Below are 16,785 nucleotides of genomic sequence, written 5' to 3' on the forward strand. Positions count from 1 at the left end.
AGAGACGATGGTCTGGTAAAGTAAAACAGCAAAACGAGGAGCAGGCCAATAGCTTGAAGAGAACTGCAGTTTTAAGACAAGAACCCGACATGGCCACATTTTGCCCAAAGGCTGCTCAGGGCTTAAAAGCTGTAGAACAAATATAAAAATGAATTAAAATCGCACAAATAATAAATGTCTAAATAATAGCAATCTGGCACTATGTCTGAGATCCAGCAGTGCTACTAATGTCTATTCCAAAGACCTCAGCTGTGCAACTTGTTGGTAAAATTTTCACCCATCAAGATTTTATCACCAACCTCTTCATCGGTCTTTTTACCTGCATGCTGTAATGTTTTTTATTTGTTTATTGTTGGGATTTATTAACCAGCTTTATGAAGAGATTTACCCAAGATGATGTACAGCAGTTACAGTTTAACATAAAACTTAGAATTTTGTTAACAGCATAACAGTAGTAAAATAACCAAGAATAAACATAAATACAATAAATGAGGTATCAAATCATACAATTTCTTAAGTACTCTGGCCCATTTTTTCTGAGGACCTTGAACATCAAACAGAGTTTTAAATTTAGCCCTATAAATTACTGATAGCCAGTATAGCTTTTGCAGGAAGGGTGTGATGTGGTTACGCCACTTGCAGCCTTCTGTCAGTCGTGCTGCACAGCATGCTGCAACATTCTGAATTAGTTGGAGCTGATACAAACTCTATTTGGTTTTGCCAGTATAGTTGTGATGTTATTATGGCGTGGACCACTGTGGTCAGACTCATCTTTTCAATATATGAAAAGAGATTTCGTAGCTGCCATAGGTGATAGAGACAATTTTTGAAGGTTTTTTGAATTTGCAGAGTGAGTGAGTCTATCAGTATCCCAGGATTCCTGACCTGTGATTTTAGGAGGAGTTCATACCTCTCAAAAGGTATTTTGAAGTTGGATATTTGTCCACTTGTGTTTGGTACCCAAAGAATCTCTGTTTTATTTGGGTTCAGGCAAAGTTTGTTGTTGTTTGCCCATTTCTGAATTGCAGTTAGGCAGTTTACTCAGAGCTGTGGGTCGATCTGGTTCAATGGGTATGAGTAGTTGCACATTATCAGCGTTGATGTAGAATTTTGTGTCCATTGATCAAAGCAGCTCAGCCAGAGGCTTGAGGTAGATAGTACATAAAATGGGAGACAGTATGGATCCCTGTGTACCCCCACAGCCAGTGCCCAAGGTAATGATGTGCTGTTGCTGAACTGATTATTGTCTGTCTAGCAGATGGTTGAACAGATAAATCTGGGCCACTGAAACCTATTTTTTGCCAGTCTTGTAAGCATGCTATTATGATCCATGGTGTTGAAGGCTGCTGAGAAGTTGAGCAACACTAGTATCGAGGCAGATCTCCTGTCATGGTTTCTGTGCAAATCATCAAGAAAGGCCACAAGAACTGCCACATGGCCCAAAGAGGAATTTGCTTGGAGGGGGATAGCTCAGGAGAATCTCTCCCACTCTTGCTAGAATATAGGGCCGGGGTTGGGGGACCCTGGGGAACTGCACAATTGATTGTGGTATGCAGTTCTGCTAGGCCTTTACCAGTTGTCTCTGAAGGGTTCTTTTAGGGTTGTGGGGGTAATGGGTCTCTTAGCACTTTCCATAAGACTTGGAGCCTTGGGGGGGGGGGGGGGCTGAGAGGGCCAGAGTCCCCAGTAAGGTTTTGGAGGACAAGCACTCCTTAATCCTGCTTGTAGCTGCCCAAGGGTCTCGGGACACTGGCTACGTCCTTTCTCCTTCACAGGGTTTTGTGTATGATCTCTGCAGAGTAGAGGAAGTCTTTCATGGTCTTACAGTGTAATAAATTGAAGGTCAGGCTTCACCTGTTTCCCTAAGAGGAGCTGAATAGATTGCCCTAGTTACTAAGGCAGACACCTTGATCATTGTGCTTGCAAAGGTGATCACCATCTCTGTTGAAGGCAGTGTAGCCCTCAAGGACCACCCATGACAGAAATGTGGCATTATTCCTCAAACAGGTCTTTGGAGCAGTGGTGCTTGTTATGCAGGCAGTAGTCCTGTGGGGGTTACATAGTGAGGGCATGGCCTTCATGATCGACGTCTTTTGTGATTTAGTACACATCTTTCAGATGTTTGTCACAAGGCTGTGGAGTTGGTATACCACAGCTTCAACTTTGACTCCTGACTCCTCTATTTATCCTATTGTCTGACTCTGACTCCTATGCATATTACGCTTTACATTTTTTGTTCCGGATATAAAGTACTGGTACTTGATGATATGTTGAAACCCCTCTGCTCGGTGTGCAGCTGCGGCTAAGAAAGCTAATAGAATGTTAGGTATTATTAGGAAAGGAAAGGAATGAAAAAAATAAAAATGAGGATGTTATAATGCCTGTGTATCATTTCATGGTGCGACTGCACTTTAATACTGTGTTCAATTCTGGTCACCACATTTCAAAAGATATAGTGGAATTAAAAAAGGTACAGAGATGGGCGACAAAACTGATAAAGGAACAACTTCCCTAGGAGAAAAGGGTAAAGCAGCTAGGGCTTTCAGCTTGTAGCAAAGATGGCTGAGGGGAGATATGATAGGTCTATAAATAATGAGTGAATGAAACAGGTAGACGTGAAATCGCTTGTTTACTCCTTCCTAAAATACTAGGAATAGGGGGCACGCAATGAAGCTACGAAGTAGTAAATTTAAAACAATTGGAGAAAATATTTCTTCACTCAACTTGTAATTAAACTCTGGAATTTGTTGCCAGAGAATGTAGTAAAAGCAGTTAGCTTAATGGGGTTTAAAAAAGATTTGGATAATTTCCTAAAGAAAAGTCCATAAGCATTATTAAAACAGACTTTGGAAAAATCCACTGCTTATTTCTAGGATAAGTAGCATAAAATGTATTGTACTGTTTTGGGATCTTGCCAGGTACTTGTAACCTGGATTGGCCACTGTTGGAAGCAGGATGCTGGGCTTGATGGACCTTCAGTCTGTCAATACTTATGTCTTATGTTAGCTGGTCAGTTGGGGCACCTTTTTGTGACTTAGTCATGATTTAAACAGGTCTAGATAAAAACGTCCAGTTCCTTAGCATCAGCAGCAGATGAATCCAGAAACCTATGGGCTGTGTCCGTCTACCAGCAGGTGGAGAGATAGAGTACAAACTTGTACAGTGTGAAGTAGGACATCCTGCTCCCTGGCCAGTCAGTATTCTTTATCTCCAGCAGGTGGATGGATGTGCCCACAGGCTCCTGGCTTCTGTAGGCTCCTATTCAGCTTGGCTAATTCAGTTGAGCTGGGAATGACTAGCTGTGCGGCACCAGCTTTGGGTGGTACACCTGGTCACCCCAGGTCCCCTACCCCACCCCATTTTCCTCTCTGTTTGCCTCCCTTGTCTCCTTACTCACAGACTTCTTGATTAAAAACAAAACTGCAAACAGGAAAGGAGCAGTGCAGATTTTAGGGGAAAAAAATCCCAAACAGTCACACGGAGAAGTTTTGTGTGGAATGGAGTGCTGTGTTTGCAGACTCTGTTGGTGGGATCTGGCACCCTGTGCTAGGGAGGCAGGGAGAGGAGAGCTTTGCTATGCAGCCTTGTTTTTCACTGGAGCTGCTGACTCAGCTGCCCTTCTTCAGTGAGAGTTCTTATTTTTTTCTCTTATGGTGGCAGATTTAGTTAAATGCTACTCCTGCTGTGGGAAGCAGCAAGCAGCTTCTGGTTTTCTGTTCGGCAGTGTGTGTGTGGGTTTGGACTCGACTGAGGAAAGCTGCGGTGAGACGGACTTGGGAGTTTCCTGTATTGATCCTCTTCTGACGGGACTGTGGCCTCCCGTGGTTTTTGCCTGCGACTGCTGCAGTTTCTTTGCTACTTAAGGCAGCAGCTATTCTGTACGCACGGTTATTCCGGGTACTGCTGGAGAACTGTTGGGGTCTCTGTCGCAAAGGGGGGGGGGGGGATGATTCCTTTTCCCCTGATTTTATTTTTGTTTCTCCATAGAGCGTATTTGCTGAAGAGATCCGCTGCTGGGGCTGGGATTTCTTCTTCTTCTGGGCCTTTGCAGGGTCTGGTGGTGGATCACATGATTCCTTCGTCCAAGTGGGGACGCTGGAGATGAGTCGGGGACGAATTGGAAACTCCTGCTTCCCCTGGACCCTCGAGTTGGGCCAGGCTTCCAGTTCTCTGGCTGCCTCGGGGCTGGCAGATTTAGATGAGTGGAACATGAGCTTGAGGCTGATGACCCCACAGACATGAGGGTCTTTCATAATGCAATGCTGCATTCGGCACCTAACTCTTACCGTTCAGTAAATCCAGACTGCCCCATTTTGACTGCCCTATCGGACTGACCGTTCATTTGTCTCTTAGATTGTAAGCTCTTTGATCAGGGACCGTCCCTCTATGTTAAATTGTACAGCGCTGCGTAACTCTAGTAGCGCTTTAGAAATGTAAGTAGTAGTAAGAATTATCTTCCTTTATTACCAGAGCGCTTCAGACCTTGAATATTGCTTCACCGAATGCGACTTCTGCGGCTAACCCAAGATGGCGAGCACCACGAAACTGCCTAAAGCCTTCCAGTGCATGAAGCCATACAGGAACTCATTTCGAGTTAGTGGGCTACCCCAGATGTGGGTCTCAGGGTGGCCAAAGCGATGTCTCACCTTTACCAGTTAACACAGCATGAGCTTGATCATCTACGTTTGCTGAAGGTCAATGCCCTGGTGGCGGCAGTGACATAGAAGATCACTTTGCCAGTGGAGGGTGGTGTGGCACTTAAGGACATTCAGGATCACAAGCTGGAGTCAGTGCTGAAGATGTCATTCTAGGTGGCTACCCTAGCCTTACAGGTGGCTGTGTGCAGTTCTTAAGCTGTGCGGGCTTGTCTCTCTCGGGTTCAGCAGGCTGCTGATTCCTTTTCTCATTCCTCTGTGCCACCTCCTTCTGAATTTCTGATGTGGAGTGTGGCTTGGCTTATTTGGTGGACACCTTAAATGATTTAGTTCGGGCATCTGTTAAGCAGGCTTCTTTAGCAGTGACTGGTCGGCACCTTATGTGGTTTTGGCACCGGGCAGCAGATGCGGCTTGTAAGAGGGTAAGCTTTTGTTTTGTGAGAATTTGGAAAAGTTGGTCAAGGACTTGGGAGATTACAAGACACAGCATCTGCTTGAGGACAGACCGCGTGGGTTTACTAAGACTGGTCAGCAGAGGGTGCACTTCCCGGACACTAAGAGGTATCTTCTGGACCTCCTCTCTTTTCTGGCCTGGCTCAATATCAACATGCGGTCCTTTTGGGTGGATAAGCGTGCCGCTGGATCCTCTGGTAGATCTTCTGCTGCTCCCCGAACTTTTCAGTAATGGAGCGCTGGTCCACACCTCAGTAACTATAGGGGGCCGCTTGTCTCGCAGTTTTGAGGTATGGACCATGCTGACCGGATCAGTGGGTCCTGGATCTTATTTGTGTTGGTAACAAGTTAGAATTTGCCTATCCCATCGCAGACATTTCTTGGAATCTCCCTGTGCTTCCCCTTAAGAGAGGGCGGCTGTGCACTATACTCTGATGCAGCTGCTTCGCTTGGGAGCGGTGGTGCCCGTGCTGGCTGTGGAATGCGGATAGGGACCGTTATTACATTTATTTTCTAGTCCATGGAAGGAGGTTCCTTTCTTCTGATTCTGGACCTCCAGCGTGTCACTTTCACATGGAAACCGTCCGCTTGGTCATTGTGGCGGTTCAACCAGGGGAGTTTCTCACTGCCTTCAACCTTAAAGAGGCATACCTGCACATCCCGATCTGGGATTCTCATCTGCGGTTTCTGCAATTTGCAGACTTGGGCCAGCATTTTCAGTTCAGGGATCTGCCCTTCGTCTTGGCTACAGCTCTGTTCACCTTTTCAAGGGTGATGGTGATGGTAGCTGCATCATTGAGACACGAGGGAATTTGAGTTCACCCCTACTTGACGACTTGTTGATCCGGGCGTCTTCTGTTCGGGGAAAGCTTGCAAGCTGCGGATCATATGGTAGGTCTGATACAGTCCTTGGGTTGGGTGATCAACATGAGCAAAAGTCAACTGATCCCCACGCAGTCCTTGAAGTATTTGAAGGTACGCTTCAAACACACTCCAGGGCCAAGTGTTTTTTCAGAGCAGAGGCATCTCAAGCTACAGGAGCAGATTTGGTTGCTGTTGGCCAACTGAGCTTCCCGGATTTGGGCTTATGTCCAGGTCCTGAGGTCGATGGTGGTGCCATGGGCGAGGGTGCACATGAGACCTCTTCAGCAGTCCCTTTTAAGCTGCTGGTCTCCCGGTCTCTGAGGACTACTTGATATGTCTTCAGTTTTCAGCCCATGGCACATTGCAGTCTGCAGTAGTGGTTGTGGGCAACCTATTTCAGGCAGGGTGTCCCATGTGTGGGGTGGGGGTTGCTCACTGCCTTTCTCATTACAGGTAGGTCCATTGGTCCATAGAGGAAGCAGAGTGGCCCACCAGCTGCTTAGAACTCTAGGTGGCATGCTTGGCGTTGTTAGCTTTTCAGTCCCTTCTTCGGGGAAATTGGTGCGAGTTCTCTCCGACAACATGACGATGGTCACTTACATCAGTTTCCAAGGGGGAACTCTCAGTCCTCAGTTGGCTCAGGAGCAGAGATTCTGCTCCACTGGGTCAAGATTCATCTACCGCAGTTTTTGGCGGCTCACATCATCCATGTCGACAATGTGCAGACAGATTTTTTTTTTTTTTTTTGAGTCTGATGACTCTGGATCCAGGCAAGTGGACACTGTCCCCAAAAGTGTTCCAGCAGATAGTTCAGTGCTGGGGGATTCCCGTGTTGGACTTGATGGCGACCGCCGGCAGTACTGAGGCGGCTCTTTTCTTCAGCAGAAGAAGGAAGCACGAGTTGGAGGGCCTCGATGCTCTTCTACAACCTTGGTCCTAGACAAGCTCCTTCTATAAGTCTTCCCGCCCTGGCTGCTGATCGTCAGGGTATTTCATCAGATTCAGGCTTATCCAGGTTGTGTGATCCTGGTAGCTCAGGATTGGCCCCGACGTCCATGGTATACGGACTTGATTCGGTTGTTGGTGGACAACCCATTTTGACTTCCTCAGATTCCCGATGTCCTTTGTCAGGGCTCGGTGCAGATGCAGGAGCCCTTCCACTTTTGTCTTACGGTCTGGCTCTTGAGTGGTCGAAGTTGAGGAAGAAGGGTTATTCAGACTCTGTCATCACTACTTTGCTTCAAGCCAAGAAGTGGTCCACTTCCATGGTTTACGCTAGGGTCTGGCGAGTCGTTGTGTGTGGAATGGGCGTTATCTCTCTTTCACGCTTCCTTGCCTCACATTTTAGCCTTTTTGCAGCAGGGTTTGGAAAAGGGACTGTCAGCTTCTTCACTGTGAGTTCAGGTAGCAGCCCTAGCTTGTTATCAGGGCTGTATTGCTCGCACTCCGCTTGCCTGTCATCCTGATGTAGTTCTCTTTCTTAGGCGGGTGATGAGGCTTCATCTTCCTATCCTTCACCCTTGCCCGAATTGGAATCTTAACATGGTCCTATGGGCCCTTCAGGCGGCTCCCTTTGAGCCTGTTCACTCTGCCATGGTGCATGATCTCATCCTCAAATTGGTGTTTCTGGTGGCCATATCTTTGGCAAGACGGATTTTGAAACTTCAGGCACTTTCTTCTGGGGAACCTTTCCTTCGCTTCTCAGAGGCTGGGGTGGCAGTTTGGACTGTCTCTTCCTTTCTGCCTAAGGTGGTTTTGTCTTTCCATCTTAATCAGCCTCTCTTTTTCCTGTAATTTCGATTAGAGGACTATCCGATCGATTTTCGGCGTTTGCATGTTCTGAACATTCGGCATGCCCTCTTGCAGTACTTCTCTGTTTCTAATGATTTTCGTTGGTCAGACCGTCTTTGTTCTTTTTGCGGGACCTCGTAATGGTGAAGCTGCTTCCAAGGTTACCATTGCCAGATGGATTCATGAGGCTATTTTTGATGCCTATATGCTGGTGGATCGGTCTTCACCTGTTTCTTTGCGGGCCCACTCTACACATTCTTTGGTATCCTAGACGGAGATGCGTTTTGATGCCTATATGCGGGTGGGTCGGTCTTCACTTGTCTTTTTGTGGGCCCACTCTTAGCATTCTTTGGTATGCTGGGCAGAGATGCATTTGAGCAATCTGGATGAGATCTGTTGGATGGCGACTTGGTCGTCCATTCATACTTTTGTCTGGCATTATCACGTGGATGTCTATGCCAGGGTGGATGCTTCGTTTGGGGCTGAGGTGATTTCTTCCGGAATTCGATCTTGCCCCCACCCCCTGTTTAGATCCTGCTTTGCTACATCCCACAGGTTTCTGGATTCATCTGCTGATGATGCTAAGGATTATGTCTTACATGATCATTTTCTTTCTTTTAGTCGCATCAGATGAATCTAGAATCCAACCCTTGTTAGTGTCTGATCTCTTCTTTCAGACTTTGTTCCAGTGATGAGTTGGGGAGGGGGGTTCTTCTGCTTTTATCTCCTTTGCAGGTTGATGTTTTTTCCTGTTTTGCACGTGACGCGGTTCTGTGCGGATATGAGTTTGTTGGTTTCTCTAATCTTTCTGCTTTGTTACAAGATATACTGACTGGCCAGGGTGCAGGATGTCCTTCTTCAAACTGTACAAGTTTGTACTCTCTTATCTCCACCTGCTGACAGACGGACGCAACACACAGGTTTCTTGATTCATCTGCTGTGACTAAAGGAAAGAAAATTATCAAGTAAATGGATATAATTTTTGCCCTAGACACTTTTATCTTGCGTCATTATTGCTGAAAGTCCATATTCTGGGCCTGCCCAAAACACGCCTCATTGTGATTTAGACAAACTGCAGAGAAAAACATCTTGAATGTGAGTTTCAAAAATTGTGAGTTGGACAATTTTTTCGAGAAACGTCCATCTACCCACTTTGTGCCATTTTTTGAGACACTTTTCTAGAGTCTTATTTGCAGAGTGTTTCCTTTTTGGGAATGTTTTTTGGGATATAGGAGTACTTGGCAATATGCTAATGCTTGCAAACAGAATCAAGTTTCGGGCTGTAGCTCTCCTTATAATTATGATTTTGATGCAAGAGTTTCAGCTTCTCTGCCTCCATCTGCTGGTAGGAAGACATAACCCATTGGTCTGTGCTGGTCTAGCAGGACTTGTGGAATATAAAAGGTAAGACTAAATTGCACTATAACTTGTTTTGATGGAAGTTAACTGCTGGGGTAAAAAAAAAAAAGAAAACAAAAAGAGCCAACCTTCAATCCCATAGAGTTCTTAAATTAAACTTTTCTATTAAAGGCTTAATTTCAAAATAAAGCGAAGATTTAAAAATTTTTTTTAGATTTTTTCCTCTGTGAATACCATCTGAAAATATATTGTCAAAGTTACATTAAGGAAACTGGTTCCTGAGAGTTAGTTCTGTAGATTCAATACATTTTCTTGATGGTTGAAAAAGGCTGCAGTGCTAGATGAAATGTTTTTAAGTAGGGCATTAGAAATTACCGTATTCCTATTTACTGTGATTACTTTTATGGGAAAATAAGTGTTGAACATTTATAAAACTACCTCTAGATTTGTACCAATTCCTAGTCCCTTAGATTCATAGCAGCCAACTCCAGTCTCGGTGATTTGAGAAAAGCAAGAAGATAGTACTAACAGTATGAAGAGGTGGACTGGAAAGGAAATTTTACAAAGTTGTGGACATGGTGCCAACAAAATAGGCAATATTTTTATTCTCTACCCTTCTTTGAATAAATAGTTAGTAACACATTTTATTGAAATATGTATGAAAGAGAAATGGCTTATAAACAGGTCTTCTTCCAAAAACCAGCAGACTACTGCAACTTTAAATTCAGAACTGTTTGCATCCCCCCCTTTTACCCCCTCAAACCAAAACTGCTATGATTCTTTTGCTTGTTTATGACCTCTCCTCTCAACTTTTCTTTACATTGTCCCTGCACAGAAGTTGGAAGGCAACCATGGTGTAAAAGTGGCAACACATTATAATGACATGAAGGAGTATGGGCTGGAAAAACGAAGCCAGAGTCGCATTTTCTTCCTCCGAAACTTCAACAATTGGATGAAGAGTGTCCTCATTGGTAAATAGCTTGCATTGAGTTGTTGATTTTTCCATTTTTACTGGCCGTCCATATTCCTTTTAAAGAAACATGTTTTTCATTAAGTGATACAGAGCAATAAAATGTGTGACTCTAATTCTCAGGGCTGAAGGGTTCTGAAAGGGAATTCAGTTCAATTTAGGTCTTGTATACCGCTAATATCCCCAATTTAGGGTTCAGTGCGGTTTACATCATCAGTGGACAAAGAGTGGGTATAATGTTATAGGTAGGACATTGGTTAAGTACAATCCTGTTGGTTGAATACAGTGCTATATAACATTAGAGAGTGTGAGAGTAGTAAGGTGTTTCCTCCATCCTATAGGCAGGCACGGTATGTGAAGTAGTGGTGGTTATTATGTAGCAGTCTTTGGAAAGAGGAAAGTTTTAAACCTCTTCAAGAAGCTGAGGTAGTTAATCTCTGATCTAATGGTCAGAGGGAGTGAATCCCACAGAGAGATTCCTAATACGGGAAAGAGCGAGCTAAAGAAATTGGATTTCCTTATAGAACTGTGGGGCTAAAATTAGTTGTTCTTTTAGTCTGTTAGAGTGAAGGAAACAGATTGATGAGATGTGAATCAGCAATTCAGAGGTCGAACCTTGTAGAATTTGAAAGAATAGGCATGCGGTTTAAACCTAATTCTTTCAGCTGTGGGTTGCCAATGTAGTTTGGCAAGATATGATGAAACGCTTATAATATCTATTTAGTTTGAAGATTAGTCTCACCACTCTGTTTTGTATGATCTGCAGTTTTTTTTCTGGTATTGGGTCAGTACCAAAAAATAAGACATTACAGTAGTCCAGATGCGATAGAATCAGCATTTGGACCAATAGCGCAAAGGCTTTATGATCAAAGAAAGATCTGACTTAAGTATAGTTGTCTCATTTTAAACATTGTGTTCTTCCATAGTTGGTTGATATGGGAAGAGAATGATAGGGAGGAGTCTAGGAAGACCCCCCAGCAATTCGATTGTGAAGGTTCTGTCATTGGGTAGTATTATTGTAAGTGGGGCCTCGACTCCTTGGTTCCGGAGCCATAGGATCTTTGTCTTTTGCGCATTCACCTATTCGGAAAGGCATACCTGACTGACCCAACTTAAATGCCTCAACCCTGCAACACTTCACTATCAAAGATCGTATTGGGCATTATCAAACCCTCCTACCTTTAACCCCATGTGACTGAATCTTATCTTCCCTATACCACCATAACATCTTTTGTACTTGTCCCCTACCGAACTTGGCAAATGCCTTTATGGTATTATGTAAGCCACATTGAGCCTGCAAATAGGTGGGAAAATGTGGGATACAAATGTAACAAATAAATAAATAAATTCAGTTTTAGATTGTTTGCTGAAGCCCAGGCTTGAATAGCATTCATCCCAGTTGTTACAGATTGGATTGGATCGGATCATGGTTAGAAGATATCAGTGGTAGAAGGAGCATGATGTCGTCTGCATATGATAGGAGTAGCTCTCCTAATCCCAGGTGTATTGAGCTGTGGGAAGACATGAAGAACTTAAACAAGATAGAGTAGCTTCGGTTTGAAAGGAATTCATTAAACCACTTGAAGACAGATCCTGTTATTCCTATCTGATTTAGTCATTCAGGTAGCATTGTATGATCCACAGCATCAAATAGCTGAGATGTCGAATTAAAGTAGTAGCACCTGATTCCCTTTACATAGATATTGTTTGATGTATGTTGTTAGAACTAGGAGTAGAGTTTTGGCTGTGTGCAGATCTGAATCTGAATTGGGATTGGTGTAAAATAGAGAATTTGTCCAGATATTTGGTAAGTTGTTTGCCGACAAAGGATCCCAGCATTTTCGTAAAGAGGTGTATGCTAGTCACTGGATGGTAGTTTGCTGGTGAGGTTATGTCTAACCCTGAGCCCTTCAGTATGGGTGTAAGAATGATTTTGCCCATGTCTGAAGGAAGAGTGCCTAATTCTAGTAGCTCATTGAGGTGATCTGTTAGCCATTGAACCAACTCTTGTGAGGTGGCTTAGAACAGGAATTCTGGGCAATGATTCAGGTAGCAATGTGAGTGTGAGCATTTCAGTAGTAGTGATTTTATGTCTTCAGTTGATAGCGGTTGAAAAACTTCCTATAACTGATTTACTTTAATTCCCTGAGTTGGTCTAGAGCCAGAACCTGCTCCTGAGTCGGAGACTTTTACGTGTTCTTCTACTGTGTTATGTTTAGCTAGGTCGGATCTGATTTGATTGTTCTTGTTTGTGAAATAGTCCGCTAGTTCTTGGCAGAGGGACATGTTTGGTGCATATTGTTGGCCGTGTAGTTGGAGGTTAGACTTCTAGCAAGGGTGAATAGTTTTTTATTGTCAAGGATATCCTTTCCCACTATGCTACTGTAGTGTTTTTGTTTGGAATCAGCTACTTTTAGTTTATAGTGATGAAAGGAGAGTTTCCATTTGGATCTATCACCAATGGCTTTTGCTTTTTCTCCATTGCTTTTTTAGATGTCGACAGTTCCGTTTTAGCTGATTTCGAACTGTTTTGGCAATTTTATCTAGCACCGATTTAACTTTATTGTCCCAGGCAGAGTTTATCGATTCTTGAGTAGAGAGTACAGAGTTAAGGGAGAAGTTGGGTTAGCTGATTTTTCTCTCTGGAGGTTATCAGCTTAAAAGTTTGATGTTCGGCCTGGTTCGTTAGACAGATACCAACTGTAAAGTCTAGTTGGAAGTGATTTGACAATGGTATAGGCTTCCACTTGAATGAGCCGATCAAGCTAGCGGGATAGGAGGTAAGGAAGTCCAGTGTGTGGCCTTTTTCGTGAGTTGGGCCTTCTCTAAACATGGTGAGTTCACTCATCTTCAAGAACAATTTAATGTTAGGAACATTGGTGTAAGTTTCATTCTCTAGATGTAAGTTTAGATCTCCCAGAACTACTACTGTAGGTAATTGGGACATGGCGGATGAAATGACCTCCAGTATCATTGGTTTGGCCTTGATCTGGGCTCCTGGCAGATAATATATGAGGAGTATGCAATCTAATTGATTGGTTTCTTTGGAATCATCGCAGAGTTTGCACAACCTGTATTCCAGTTCTGGGGAAACCGCTGAGCTATCTAGGGATGCGTGGAGGAAGCTCTTATAAATGACAACAAGATCACCCCCCTTTTTTCCCCCTATCTTGGAGAATGAAGAATGTTGTATCCATGAAGGGTATAAGTGGGGTAATATCGAGCTATTGATTTCCATAAGCCATGTTTCAGATATAAACAGAAAATCAAGGTCTGAAGATTCTAGAAGCTCCCTTATTAATAAGGCCTTGTTCCCCACGGATCTTGCATTGACATAAATTGCTGGTACCGGAGGTAGGTGGATCCTGTGTTCTGAGCAAAAGGGTTGTTTGGTCAGGTTCAGAAGGAAGCGTGTTTTAGGCTGCTGGGGGGATTCCATGTGTCTTGCCTAGAGTTGAACTTGGTAGGTCGCCTCTGGCCTGAGGTAATAGTTGTACTGTGTGAGCAGGTGTTGGTGTTGTCTAGCAGGTGTCTGCTGTTTACATGATCTAGGTTTTCTAGGTGTGTTGCATAAGATGAGGATTTGACTAGAGCTGGGGCCTTCAAGAAGGTTGCCCATCATGAAGTCCGGTAGGGCCGAGAGGAGTATTAGAGGCTAATACATGATGATTTTCTATTTAATTTTCCTTTTATCTCCTTTTTTTTTTTTCATTTTTCTTTTCCTTTCCCTTTTTCCCTTCCTCTTTCCCTTTTTTTCCCCTTCCTTCTCTTTTTCTTTCCTATTCCTTTTTCTTCCCTTTCTTTTCCTCCTTTTCCTTTCCCTTTGGACTTTCCTTTCGGTGACTGCTGTAATGTGTTTGTCCTCATGTTCTTGTACTGGTTCAAAAAGTAGTGTGTGTGTGTGGGGGGGGGGGGGGGACTTCTAAAAGTCGTCCGAATCAACTCTGGTGTTTCCAGCTCAACTCGCTCCCCAGGACCAGCGTTTCATGTCTGTGAACATCTGCCTGTGTCCTATTATCTGTGTTGGTGTAGTGGCGGTCCTCATTTGGAGGTGTTGCTGTTGGTAGCCGCATGTGTCAGGGGAGGCTGATCGGAGGGATGATCGTCTGCTCACCTGCGTCCATAGGCTCAGGTCTCCTTAATGTGCTCTCTGCGGTCTCCTTTCGGGCATCACTGGGATATAGAAAGGCTTGCAGATGTAGTTGCACCCCCCCCCCCCCCCCCCAAGTTTCCAATACTTACTTTTTTTGTATGGAATCAGCCAGAGATATGGGTTTTCTGGAAAATTTAGAATAGGAAAACGTTAACTTATTTACTTAAAATTGGCAAGGGATTTTTTTCTCAGATAGGATATTTGAAATCACTATGAGGGCTGGGGGAGCTCCAACGACGTTTGTGGAATGGGGGAAGGAGTTGGAGGTGAACACCACTCCCTGCCCTTTGATCATTTGAAATACCGGAGAAATACGCAAATGCTGTGGAGGTTGCTGGTTACTTGCATGCTCCTCCTAGAATCCTCTGTGGTGACTTCTGGTCCACCATAACCCACTTGGGCATCTGCTGTTTCTCGTTCTCTATCCAACTGCTTGTCAGAAGGCATGCTACACCATCACCTTACCTCAGTATTTTTCTCTTCTGTTTCCTATTACAGCCACCACAAACCTGAAGACCACAGCACCCATTCTTCACCTCACCAGCCACTTTTTCATCTGTCCTCTGCTCTTGAGCTTTAAGGGTTTTTGTTCCTCTGATTCATCCATCTCTATTTTCACTGATTGTGTCTCCTCATCACTATGTTGTGTTGGATGGAGCTGCAGGGATGTCAGCTCCGTCTGAGTCTACTAAGCGCTACTCGCGGTGTGGGAACCACAGAGCAGCGTCTGGAGTCTGTGAGACATGCCTGAAAGAGCAGGGAGTTCCCGGCTCGCGGGGTGGGCAGGTTGTGGATCCCTCGGCCCGTCCCATGGCAAGAGATGGCGGTGTTGGGGCCAACGCTGTTTTGGTGCGAACACCAGTTCAGTGTTCAGCGTGCGCCCCCGCAGGCGCCATTGTTTTGTCGCCCCACATGGTGAGGGCAGACACGGGTGGTGTGGTGGGCGCCCCACAGGCAGACATGGCTGGGGGGGGCCTGTGCTGGGTCCTCCTTCCTCGGGGGTGGACGAGGCAGCGCTGCCCTTTTCCCCGGAGTTTGTGCTTTTGATGCACAGGGCTTTTCAGATGAAGAGCATGGGGGGATTCGCTGCGGCAGACGTGCAGCCTTGGATTCAGGGGAACCGGCATGTTTCTTCCTCTAATCTTCCAAAGAGGCCACGCCTGGAAGCCATGGGCACGGGGGAGGAATTGTCGGGTCCTTCTGACACCGAGTAGGGTCATCGTTCAGGGGATTCCCTGCAAACACCCTCGGAGGACCTGGAGGAGGGAGAGTTGCCGTCGGAGGAAGGGGATGACCCCACGGTGGTACAGCTGTTCCGTAGGGACGAACTCCCTTTGTTTATTGTGCAGGCTATGGAAGTGTTAAATATTTCTCCTCCAGACGCAGTTCCTTCAACTAGTGCGACTCCCTCCATTATGAAAGGGACCAAAGGTCCTTGCAGAGCTTTTCATGTTCATGAGGCTATGAAGGTGTTGATTGCAGCGCAGTGGGACACGCCTGACATCGGCCTTAGGGTGGCGCGGGCAATGATGAGACTTTACCCGATGCGCCCAGAGGATGTGGCCTCCTTTAAGATGCCAGCTGTGGACTCCTTGATTACAGCGGTCACAAAAAAAGACCACGTTACCGGTGGAGGGCGGTACTGCCCTTAGGGACCCACAGGACCGGAAACTGGAATCCTCACTTAAGTCTGTGTTTGAGGTGGCATCTTTATGCCTTCAGGCCTCCGTGTGTGGGTCTTATGCCGCAAGGGCTTGCCTTTCTTGGGTTCAGAAGGCTGCTTCGGCAGAAGAGCTGATCGACTTCCTGCCGGCCTTGGAGTCAGGGCTGGCATACCTTGCAGATTTGTTGTACAATGTGCTTCGGGCGTCAGCCAAGGAAATGTCTTTGGCTGTTACTGCCCGCCACTGGGTCTGGTTGAGGCACTGGGCGGCAGATGTCGCCTCTAAGTCTCTTTTGGCTCGCCTACCTTTTAGAGGGAAGCTCCTCTTTAGCGAGGACCTCACAGCAATCATGAAAGAGCTTGGAGACTCTAAGGGTCAACGGCTGCCAGAGGATAAGAAGGCGGGTTTTCGCTCGATTTGCCCCCGGTTTCGGGAGGCCAAGCGGTATAGACCAGGACGTTCTGGTTCCTTCCAGAGACCTCGCTTCCTGCAGCTGCAGCAATCCTTTCGGGGAGACCGCCGTCCCTCTACCTCTGGGCTGCAAGCTCAACAGGGCGCCAGAGGCGCACAGTAATGGGGCCCTGGCCCATCTCCTTCCTCCTATCGGGGTGCGCCTATCCCTCTTTTGGGAAGAGTGGGCCAGGATAACTTCAGACGAATGGGTACTGAAAATTGTTTGGGACGGTTACAGGCTTGAATTCGCCCATCCCTTACCAGATTTTTTCTTGGAGTCCCCATGCAAGGCTATGGCCAAGCATGTGACTGTCCGAGGGATGCTGGCAGAGCTTTTGCGGCTGGACGCAATGCGTCCGGTTCTTTCCGCCGAGCGGGGTCAGGGTCATTACTCCATTTACTTCATAGTTCCCAAGAAGGGCG

The 16,785-nt window shown here is 45.6% G+C and overlaps 1 protein-coding gene across 1 annotated transcript in view; it reads left to right on the forward strand.

Moving 5' to 3' along the window:
- The first annotated feature begins 4,527 nt into the window (after positions 1–4,527).
- RNMT (RNA guanine-7 methyltransferase) overlaps positions 4,528–16,785 on the forward strand; it is a 96,515-nt gene continuing 84,257 nt past the window's right edge. Inside the window, exons 1-2 of the mRNA XM_030186633.1 lie at positions 4,528–4,593; positions 9,958–10,093. Of these exons, the coding sequence (XP_030042493.1) occupies positions 4,528–4,593; positions 9,958–10,093 (202 nt within the window). The remainder of the gene's footprint in view (positions 4,594–9,957; positions 10,094–16,785) is intronic.

Source organism: Microcaecilia unicolor, chromosome 1 (assembly GCF_901765095.1).
Source record: "Microcaecilia unicolor chromosome 1, aMicUni1.1, whole genome shotgun sequence".
Classification (NCBI taxonomy): Eukaryota; Metazoa; Chordata; class Amphibia; order Gymnophiona; family Siphonopidae; genus Microcaecilia; species Microcaecilia unicolor.